The 11,789-nt window shown below is 46.3% G+C and overlaps 1 protein-coding gene across 1 annotated transcript; it reads right to left on the bottom strand.

Moving 5' to 3' along the window:
* Positions 1-957: 957 nt before the first annotated feature.
* Positions 958-3,225, bottom strand: LOC111970827 (large ribosomal subunit protein eL31-like). The gene is made up of 5 exons (XM_070445859.1): positions 3,207-3,225; positions 3,004-3,104; positions 2,609-2,778; positions 1,269-1,381; positions 958-1,024 (listed from the first exon to the last, which is right to left on the bottom strand). Exons 1-5 carry the CDS (start codon positions 3,223-3,225, stop codon positions 993-995), a joined length of 435 nt encoding a protein of 144 aa, XP_070301960.1. The 3' UTR covers positions 958-992.
* Positions 3,226-11,789: the final 8,564 nt, after the last annotated feature.

The raw sequence follows: 11,789 nt of genomic DNA on the forward strand, positions 1-11,789 counted from the left end.
ATTAAGTGTAAATGTCAGACACTCATCACGTCATTAAAAAAATATCCCCATGTTGAATCAGAAAAGCCCATATAACTGAGGTGGCAGAGACGAGATGAAGAGTGTCTGAAATTTGCACTCAAAATGCAAAACTCCAGCTGGCTAGAGACACTGGGATCAGGATTCAAGAGAATTTGGAAATTATGGGTAAACCCTCAAGAGACTATATTGGCTAACACAGATGACTGGTCAATGGATAGGGTTTCAATCACATCTAATAATATATTATATATAGTGCTAATCATCACAATGACAATCTCAAAGAACCTAATAAATATATACATCATGGTTCTGGCAGTGCTTGGACAATTGTCTTCCACAGAGGATAAGGTGTTTGAGGAAGTTGAAAAAGGCAGTAGCTTGAGTCAATAGAAAAGGAAGGGAGAAGTGTGAGGTGTTTGCGCATTTATAATGTCATGAATACAGTTACATTTAGGCACCCAACCTCATCCAGACATGCAAGTCACAGACACGCTTCAAGTAGGCCTGTATTCAGAACAGTTCATCTACTTGGTAGTGCAGGGACCATCAACTAGATTCAGCCTCAGGACCATTCCTTTTGGGAGTGGGGATTGGTCGGGGGGCTGGAACATAATTACAAATCATCTGTAGAGTACAAATTGACTACAAGAAGCCCAAACAGATGTTTGACTAAAACAATCATTTCAAACCTTGCTTACATTTCTATACGATCACATATCTCTCTATTGTGCCTGGGAACAGATGTGGAATTAAAATCACTTCGAGCTGACTTCCTGCTGTTTTTACAATCTTATGTTCAACTTTCCACCCAACAAAAATATATTTTTGCTCAGAAAACTGGGGGGGTGGGCAATAAAACCCGTGGGCCAAATTCAGCACGCGGGCCGCAGGTTGGGGAACCCTGTTGTAGTGTATAATAAAGACATCAGACAAAAGTCATTTTATACATTTATTCTACAAGCGTTGAAGATCTAATTCTCATCAACATTGACCGTCTGTAGACCTGTTGACAAAGGAAAGAAAAAGGTTTCAGCAACAGAGCGTGACAATAATAAACCTCTGTCTTCATCCTAGGACAGAAATGATCAAACTAAATCTTTCATATTGGTGTATTTGCTATTAGAAAAATCAAGAACAGAACAGGGATATACAGTAATTGAGACCATAGTTGACATTTCAGCACAAGTCTGAATAAATTATACTGTAGCAAACCTATGAAGGCACAATTGGTATTGACTACGCCTCACCTTTGTATGTTGTGACAGGGACATACGTGACGAGTGTGTACAGTTTGTTTGGGGAGTCTTCATCCTCATTGCGCTTCCTGGACAATCGTACCCTCATCCTGTATGGCACGTTCCTGTAAATAACATAGGTGAACYTTAGTCTCATCCTGTATGGCACGTTCCTGTAAATAACATAGGTGAACGTTAGTCTCATCCTGTATGGCACGTTCCTGTAAATAACACAGGTGAACGTTAGTCTCATCCTGTATGGCACGTTCCTGCTAAATAACACAGGTGAACGTTAGTCCATCCTGTATGGCACGTTCCTGTAACATAACAAGGTGAAGGTTAGTCTCATCCTGTATGGCACGTTCCTGTAAATAACACAGGTGAACGTTATCTCATCCTGTATGGCACGTTCCTGTACATAACAAGGTGAAGTTAGTCTCATCCTGTATGGCACGTTCCTGTAAATAACACAGGTGAACGTTAGTCTCATCCTGTATGGCACGTTCCTGTACATAACATAGGTGAACGTTAGTCCTCATCCTGTATGGCACGTTCCTGTAAATAACACAGGTGAACGTTAGTCTCATCCTGTATGGCACGTTCCTGTACATAACAAGGTGAACGTTAGTCTCTTCCTGTATGGCACGTTCCTGTACATAACATAGGTGAACGTTAGTCTCTTCCTGTATGGCACGTTCCTGTACATAACATAGGTGAACGTTAGTCTCATCCTGTATGGCACGTTCCTGTACATAACCAAGTGAACGTTTCTCATCCTGTATGGTACATTCCTGTACATAACACAGTGAACATTAGTACTAAGCAGAATGAAAACATGCTTGTGCAACAAAATTTTGTAGTGCTATTTTGTTGGGCAGATAAAGAGTTGTTACAAACCCTTTCCTCAAGCACCCCCAGCTATTCCATGTTTTTGATATTTGAACACGTATTGTTCCTGAGGAAGCACACCTGGGCCATGTTCAGTTGCCAAACGTTCTTGAACGTGCAGATAGAAATGCAATGAACAGAGCCGATGTGATTCCTTTATCTACATGTCAGAGAGGCGTGTGTTGATCAACATACCCTATTTCTATCTGAATGTTCCAAAATGTTTAATCCCGCTGAAGCGCCCGATTCAACAAATGGGCTTAGTGATTGTTTAACCAACTTAATGTGGTTTGGGAAACACAAGTACACGTAAATCAGACACCAAATGGAAGCAAACAGCAGAAACGGGGAGAAACTTCTGAACTTGTCCAATAGAAACCCCATGTTTGTTGCAAAACATCTGCTACAGTGTGCACTAATGAATCACCCATTAATCTTAAAACAGGCGTCTCATTAGTCCTTACTTGACGCCTTTGGTCCCCACAGCCTTGTTCAGGCGGGTGTCGATGCGTACATCAGGAGTTCCCATCTCCTTCATGGCGAACTTGCGGATCTCCTTGAGAGCGCGAGGAGCTCTCCTCTTGAAGCTCCTGTAGAGAGAAGGAACTTTCTGATCAAGACCAGCCGCAGGGGACTAACAAAAACTAACCTACATCTTGAGGGACACCTGCCAATTTAGAGGAACAGCAGATTTGTCACAGCCATGCTCTGTGATGTAAATACTCCTTATGATGTCCACCAGACCATATCCTCTGGTACTGATGAAAACGACTTAAGGTGCAAATGACACAAGTGTTTTGAGGAGGCTGAGCCAACATTGATTGACCTGAAATTTGTCCATTTGCACCACAGTACTTACACTCCATGAGCGCTTGTGGATGTTAATGGTGTATTCTCTGGTTACCACCTCATGATGGCTGAACGTCCCTTCTTCTTCTCTCCCTTCTTGGTGGGAGCCATCTGAAAGACAAACCGGGACGGTTCAAGTTGAGAGATTGTCCCATACAAAGTAAAACGCCAGAACTGCTGGCTAACGTTAGCTAGCTAGCCAGGTACACTAACGTCCAAAACAGGAAAACATCCCTGCTCCACCGAAACAAAAATGGCTAATGAAAAGGCTAAATGTAACCATTAATTGGACTGCCTGTAGTTAGCTGGCAAAAGTATATGTTTAGTCTGGTAGCTAGCATGTTACGGAGCCGTGGTATGTACGGTAATAAAGTTCTGACTATTTTTGTTAACTAAATGAATGCACAATGCATCACAAACTCAAATCCGATTGACAATGAGGAACACAACTATGGATTTGGACAATGAAAATATGTGTTTTATGCATAAATACTGCAAGATGGAGTTAAGTTGTACGAGGATTATCAATCAGTCACAACTGCACTTTGGTGGAGAACTGTTGAAAAGGAAGGACCGGAAATAGATGGTTAACGGAAATAGATCCGGCTGAATGTGGTCCGTAGAAAACAAGTACCTATGACAATGTTACTACGTCTTGTTGCCATGGTAACCATGAACGCTACACTGTATCGGTATGTGGTTAGCTTTATACATTGAAACATTACTAGTGCAGAAAAGGAAGCCTATTTCATTGATAACGTWGGACCAAAACCTGAACTGGYATAAGCCGTCGAATTTTGCTATTAGTCTCTCAACTTTTAGCTATAACAATATGGCAACGAATTATGTTAGAATTAATCCCCCGGTTGTTGAGTTTACCGACGTAAAAGCAGGGAAGGTTTACAAGACCACTGTCACGGTGACCAACACTGGAATTACCTCGAAAAGAATGAGACTGCTTGAACCCACATCAAAGGTGAAATCCTTTCTGCAGTGCTGCCTGTCAGCTGTCTGTGTGTAATACGTTAGTAAAGTTCAGAGCAACTTGTGCTTAGTTTTCATTGCGCTTTRGTCCTATTCTAARTTATAAACTCATTTTGATTGATGCAATACATTATTATACACTTTTMTWAATTCCACCCTTCATACTGCCCTGCCCCTCTCTTCTTTAATTTTATCAACCCGTCCTACCACTCAAGCTGTTTKAATTCAGGGTGACAAACACAGAAACCRCCATTGCTGCTGGATTGTCCCTGAGTGGCACTCTAGAGTTCAGGCCTGAGAAAGATGAGGATGTCTGTGACCGTCTGCTCCTTGTCCTGGAAGACAAAGCCATGGAGATCCCCCTCTTAGCGTAAGTAGAGTCATARCTGTTATAACAGAACTCATTCATGTAATAGCTTTCTCGGGTTCCAACAGACATGTGCCTAGGCATTAGTGGGTTAATGCAATCTTCAGGTCTCATCCAAGGTTACTTATATTTGGGCTTTCCTGCAGGTTCTCCCCGGTATGTTCTCTCACCATGGAATCTCTCGCTGATTTCGGCTCTGTGATGGCAAACAGTCAGGTGATCAGCAAAGAGGTGGAATTGACCAATCAGGGATCTGCTCCAGGTYTTATGCTTTRGCCTCTCCCATTGAACCCACWTCTGTAAACTTGCTTTGATTGATTTMAGTTGACATTTGCAGTAATCTAGCTGATTTATTTKTGGTATTTMTCTTATTGTTATATGAATTGATTGCTGTTCATGCCCTTGGCCTTGCTGAAGGAGCTTTTCAGGTGCTGTATGATGGAGACCAGMCCATCAGGCTCTCTCCCAGCAGTGGCGTCCTGCAGCCTGGCGCAACCCAGTGGCTGAAGGTGGAACTCTGCACTGACAGACCCACGAGGGTCAGAGAGGAGGCCCYGTAAGGAAACTAGAGACTCTTGAACATCATCTTAAACGCTCCACCTTATTCTGCTTAGTGTTACTTATGGTTCTTTGTTTGTGCATTTTGTGTGTGTTTATTGAGTTCCCTCCCTCCTTCCCTTTCTCCCAGGGTGAAGCTGCAGAACAGTAAGGACGTGGTCCTGAAGATCAGTGCTGATGTTTTTGAGCAGAGCCTGGAGCTCCAGAACCTAGAGGGGGAGAGATTGTCCTGCCTCCGCTTCGGACACGTCTTCTTTGGGACTTCCCGGGTGGAAAAGGTGGTTCTGGTGAACAATGGACCACAGGCCTGCGACTGGATGGTGGTGCTGCAGGACGATGCTTCAGGGACAGAAGTGGTACGCACACGCACACACATGCACCAACGCACACAGAGAGAAAACACACACATGTCCCTGGATGGGAGACCAGATGCTGCTGGAAGTGGTGTTGGAGGGCCAGTAGGAGGCACCCTTTCCTCTGGTCTAAATAAATGCCCCAGGGCAGTGATTGGGGACATTGCCCTGTGTAGGGTGCCGTCTTTCGGATGGGACGTTAAAAGGGTGTCCTGACTCTCTGTGGTCACTAAAGATCCCATGGCACTTATCGTACAAGGGGTGTTAACCCCGGTGTCCTGGCTACATTCCCAACCTGGTTTTCATACCATCATGGCCACCTAATCATCCCCAGCTTACAATTGTCTCATTCATTTCCCCCTCCTCTCCCCTGTAACTATTCCCCAGGTCGTTGCTGTAAATGAGAATGTGTTCTCAGTCAATGTACCTGGTAAAATAATGTTAAATACATTTTTGTTGACATATTTCACACTGAAGTGCAACTATACCAACTCATAACCTATACTGTGTGTGTGTGTGTGTGTGTGTGTGTGTGTGTGTGTGTGTGTGTGTGTGTGTGTGCGTCTGTTTCATCCAGGGCTTTGACCTCCAGAGGAGTACAGACGCGGCGCTGATAGAGAGGAGTGTTCGTAACAGGAACACCCCTGTGGATCCCTCCACTGTGATCGCCTGTGTGCCCAACGAGGGACGACTGAGACCTACGACAAAACCACTCTGTGGGTCTGCTTCATCCTGTCAGCAGAAGGTATACAGCCCTCCTTTGTTGTGTGTTGTGTGTGTGTGTGTGTGTGTTGTGTGTGTGTGTGTCTATGTGTGTGTGTCTATGTGTGTGTGTGTCTATGTGTGTTTGTGTCTATGTGTGGGTATAAATGTGTATAAAGATATTATAACAGGCAGTATATAATGGTTGTTCTGTTCTTCAGGAGGAGCAGGGAGGAAGCAGAAGACCAGTGGGGCCTCAGCAGCGCCAGTAAACAAGACTACTCACTTTTCCTCAAGTTTCAGACGGTGGGAAGTAAAGACGGCTTCAACCACCAGCAGCACTCCACTGTACTTCCCCACAATGGTACAGCAAGCCTCAATCTGTTCCTTACCATAGCAGGAACAATATGCTGCAATTTATATCATGTATATTATATCATTAGTAAAAACAAATTGAAGCCATTCTCTGGTGAGGGTACTGACTGACATGTGTACAACAGCTATAACAGAAATGTTGTGCTTGATCTGGGACTGTCTTGTCCTTGACCCTGACCTCTTGACCTCTAAGCCCTGACCTCTATCCCAGGTTACTGTGTGGAGCTGGGGTGACTGGCTCAGCCCTCCCTGTCTCCCTGGTCCCCAGCCCCGGCAACAGCTTCAGCTTCCAGCAGTGCGCTGATGGGAAGCGTGTGGACGTCCTGTGTGTGCTCCACAACCTCTCCCTCTACTCTCTGTCACTCTCAATTCAATGGCCAACTTCATCAGTGACCCTGCTAGTGGGACCATCTCCCAGGGCAAAGTCAGGTAGAGAGTGGCCAACTTCCTCAGTGACCCTCCTAGTGGGAACCATCTCCCCAGGGCAGAGCCAGGTAGAGAGAATGGTCAACTTCTATCAGTGACCCCCCTAGTGGGACCATCTCCCCAGGGCAAAGCCAGGTAGAGAGATGGCCAACTTCATCAGTGACCCCCCCTAGTGGGACCATCTCCCCAGGGCAAAGCCAGGTAGAGAGATGGCCAACTTCATTCAGTGACCCCCCTAGTGGGACCATCTCCCCAGGGCAAAGCCAGGTAGAGAGATGGCCAACTTCATCAGTGACCCCCCCTAGTGGGACCATCTCCCCCAGGGCAACGCCAGGTAGAGAGATGGACCAACTTCCTCAGATGACCCCCTAGTGGGACCATCTCCCCAGGGCAAAGCCAGGTAGAGAGATGGCCAACTTCCTTCAGTGATCCCCCTAGTGGGACCATCTCCCCAGGGTAGAGCCAGGTAGAGAGATGGTCAACTTCCTCAGTGACCCTCCTAGTGGGACCATCTCCCAGGGTAGAGCCAGGTAGAGAGATGGTCAACTTCCTCAGTGACCCTCCTAGTGGGACCATCTCCCCAGGGCAAAGCCAGGTAGAGAGATGGCCAACTTCCTCAGTGACCCTCCTAGTGGGACCATCTCCCCAGGGCAAAGCCAGGTAGAGAGATGGTCAACTTCATCAGTGACCCCCTAGTGGGACCATCTCCCCAGGGCAAAGCCAGGTAGAGAGATGGTCAACTTCCTCAGTGACCCTCCTAGTGGGACCATCTCCCCAGGGCAAAGTCAGGTAGAGAGATGGCCAACTTCATCAGTGACCCTCCTAGTGGGACCATCTCCCCAGGGTAGAGCCAGTAGAGAGATGGTCAACTTCCTCAGTGACCCTCCTAGTGGGACCATCTCCCCAGGGCAGAAGCCAGGTAGAGAGATGGTCAACTTCATCAGTGACCCTCCTAGTGGACCATCTCCCCAGGGCAAAGCCAGGTAGAGAGATGGTCAACTTCATCAGTGACCCTCCTAGTGGGACCATCTCCCCAGGGCAAAGCCAGGTAGAGAGATGGCCAACTTCCTCCAGTGACCCCCTAGTGGGACCATCTCCCCAGGGCAGAGCCAGGTAGAGAGATGGCCAACTTCACCAGTGACCCCCTAGGGGACCATCTCCCCAGGGCAAAGCCAGGTAGAGAGATGGACAACTTCCTCAGTGACCCCCTAGTGGGACCATCTCCCAGGGCAAAGCCAGGTAGAGAGATGGTCAACTTCCTCAGTGACCCTCTAGTGGGACCATCTCCCAGGGCAAGTCAGGTAGAGAGATGGCCAACTTCATCAGTGACCCTCCTAGTGGGACCATCTCCCCAGGGTAGAGCAGGTAGAGAGATGGTCAACTTCCTCATGGGACCCTCCTAGTGGGACCATCTCCCCAGGGCAGAGCCAGGTAGAGAGATGGTCAACTTCATCAGTGACCCTCCTAGTGGGACCATCTCCCCAGGGCAAAGCAGGTAGAGAGATGGTCAACTTCCTCAGTGACCCCTCACAGTGGGGACCATCTCCCCAGGGCAGAAGCCAGGTAGAGAGTGGTCCAACTTCATCAGTGACCTCCTAGTGGGACATCTCCCCAGGGCAAAAGCCAGCGTAGAGAGATGGTCAACTTCATAGTGGACCATCTCCCCAGGGCAAAGCCAGAGTAGACCAACCCTGGTCCAGGTTCAGATGGCTCCTTATTTTGGCCAGAGGAAAGTAGTCCACTATACAGAGTGGCTGGGCCCTAAAGTTGTACATTATATAGGAAATAGGGAGCCATTTTGGAGACAACCCCAGTCTCTCCAGCGTCCTCTCTGACAGAACAGAGAGGATGAATGATCAATATCCTCCATATCCTCCCTGAGTCTGACAGAACAGAGAGGATGAATGATCAATATCCTCCATATCCTCCCTGAGTTTGACAGAACAGAGAGGATGAATGATCAATATCCTCCATATCCTCCCTGAGTCTGACAGAACAGAGAGGATGAATGATCAATACCCTCCATATCCTCCCTGAGTCTGACAGAACAGAGAGGATGAATGATCAATATCCTCATATCCTCCCTGAGTCTGACAGAACAGAGAGGATGAATGATCAATATCCTCCATATCCTCCCTGAGTCTGACAGAAAGCTGATCAGAATCATTGATCGTGTTTTTTGTCCAGGACGTGGTTGCTGTCCTTTCGCCCCAAGATGGGGGACGTTTCAAGTAAACAAGGTGCTGGAGGTGCTGGGTCAGGTGGTACACCTGGAGCCCTCTCCATCAAAGCTCCGCCTCCGCAGCTTCCACACCATCACACCTGCACTGTCAGCCGTTTGCCGGGCGCAGACCGCAGGCGACACACCCCAACTCAACCTGGTGGACCCAACACCACCCCTGCACACAGCCGGCACACTGAACAACTCACTGCCCTGTCCACTGATCTCCTTCCCATACTGTATAGTTCACACTGCCCTGTCCACTGATCTCCTTCCCATACTGTATAGTTCACACACTGCCCTGTCCACTGATCTTCTTCTTCCATACTGTATATTCACTGAACAACTCACTGCCCTGTCCACTGATCTCCTTCCCATACTGTATAGTTCACATGCCCTGTCCACTGATCTCCTTCCCATACTGTATAGTCACACTGAACCACTCACTGCCCTGTCCACTGATCTCCTTCCCATACTGTATAGTTCACACTGACCCCTCACTGCCCTGTCCATGATTCCTTCCCATACTGTATAGTTCACACTGAACAACTCACTGCCCTGTCCACTGATCTCCTTCCCATACTGTATAGTTCACACTGAACAACTCACTGCCCTGTCCACTGATCTCCTTCCCATATTGCTATAGTTTCTCAACTGCCCTGTCACTGATCTCCTTCCCATACTGTATAGTTCACACTAACTCACTGCCCTGTCACTGATCTCCTTCCCATACTGTATATTTCACACTGACACTCACTGCCTTCCACATGCATCTTCTTCCCATTACTGTATAGTTCACACTGCCTGTCCACTGATCTCCTTCCCATACTTTATATGTTCCATGAACCTCACTGCCCTGTCCACTGATCTCCTTCCCATACTGTATAGTTTCACACTGACTCACTGCCCTGTCCACTGATCTCCTTCCCTACTTATAGTTCACACTGAACAACTCACTGCCCTGTCCACTGATCTCCTTCCCATACTGTATAGTTCTCACTGCCTGTCCACTTGATCTCCTTCCCATACTGTATAGTCATCACTGCCCTCTTCACTGATCTCCTTCCCATACTGTATAGTCACACTGAACACTCACTGCCTGTCCACTGATCTCCTTCCCATACTGTATAGTTCACACTGAACAAACTCACTGCCCTGTCCACTGACTCCTTCCCATACTGTATAGTTCTCACTAACAACTCACTGCCCTGTCCACTGATCTCCTTCCCATACTGTATAAGTTCTCACTGAACAACTCACTGCCCTGTCCACTGATCTCCTTCCCATACTGTATAGTTCACACTGAACAACTCACTGCCCTGTCCACTGATCTCCTTCCCATACTGATAGTTCACACTGAACAACTCACTGCCCTGTCCACTGATCTCCTTCCTACTTATAGTTCACACTGCACTCCACTGCCCTGTCCCTGATCTCTTCTCATACTGTATAGTTCTTCAAAGTATTGTCTGGCATTCTATCTTCAACCTGTTCTTGACCCACCCATTCATTGTTTTGTCTGTGATGTATCAGGAATCACCCCGGGTGTGACCAATGAGACAGGCCAGTATGCCCGGGTGCCCTCCAGTGAGCTGAGCAGGTGTGTGGGATTGGTGCGGGCAGCTGTCCTCAGCACGGCCAAGACCCGCTCCACAGCCACGGTCAGAGCAGAGCCAAGCCACGTAGGAACGAGAGTCTAGACGGTAGCCAGCGGAGCTACTGGCCTTCCCCAACGACAGGGCCTGCAGCATCCGCCCTGCCTCTCCAGACACCACTACAGGTCATCTGAGTTATACTGGCAGTTATAGATTATCTGCCATGGCACCCTGTGACCTATTCCAGAGACGTATCAGTACTACTAATAGTAATGATTGGAAATAGTATCAGTACTACTAATAGTAATGTGTAAATGTATCAGTACTACTAATAGTAATGATGGAAATAGTATCAGTACTACTAATAGTAATGATGGAAATAGTATCAGTCCTACTAATAGTAATGATGGAAATAGTATCAGTACTACTAATAGTAATGATGAAATAGTATCAGTACTACTAAATAGGTAATGATGGTAATAGTATCATACTACTAATAGTAATGATGGAAATAGTATCAGTACTACTAATAATAAATGATGGATAATATAGTTATAGTTACTACTAATAGTAATGATGGAAATAGTATCAGTACTACTAATAGTAATGATGGAAATAGTATCAGTACTACTAATAGTAATGATGGAAATAGTATCAGTGCAGTCAGGTTTGCAGGGAACTACTGGACCTCCAGATCAGATCAAATCAAATTCTATTGGTCACATACACATGGTTAGCAGATGTTAATGCGAGTGTAGCGAAATGCTTGTGCTTCTAATTCCGACAGTGCAGTAATATCTGTCAAGTAATCTAACAATTCCACAACAACTACCTAATACACACAAATCTAAGTAAAGGGATGGAATAAGAATATGTACATATAAATATATGGATGAGCAATGACCGAGTGTCATAAGCAAGATGCAATAGATGGTATAAGATACAGTATATACATATGAGATGAGTAATGCAAGATCTGTAAACATTATTAATGTGGCATTATTAAAGTGACCAGATGTCTGGGCAGCCAGCGCAGTCTGTTTACAATTTGCATTGGTGTTCCTGTAAAGTCCTATGTAGCCCCTATGTTCCTGTAAAGTCCTATGTAGCCCCTATGTTCCTGTAAAGTCCTATGTAGCCCCTATGTTCCTGTAAAGTCCTATGTAGCCTCTATGTTCCTGTAAAGTACTATGTAGCCCCTATGTTCTGTAAAGT

Source organism: Salvelinus sp. IW2-2015, linkage group LG12 (assembly GCF_002910315.2).
Source record: "Salvelinus sp. IW2-2015 linkage group LG12, ASM291031v2, whole genome shotgun sequence".
Taxonomy (NCBI): Eukaryota; Metazoa; Chordata; class Actinopteri; order Salmoniformes; family Salmonidae; genus Salvelinus; species Salvelinus sp. IW2-2015.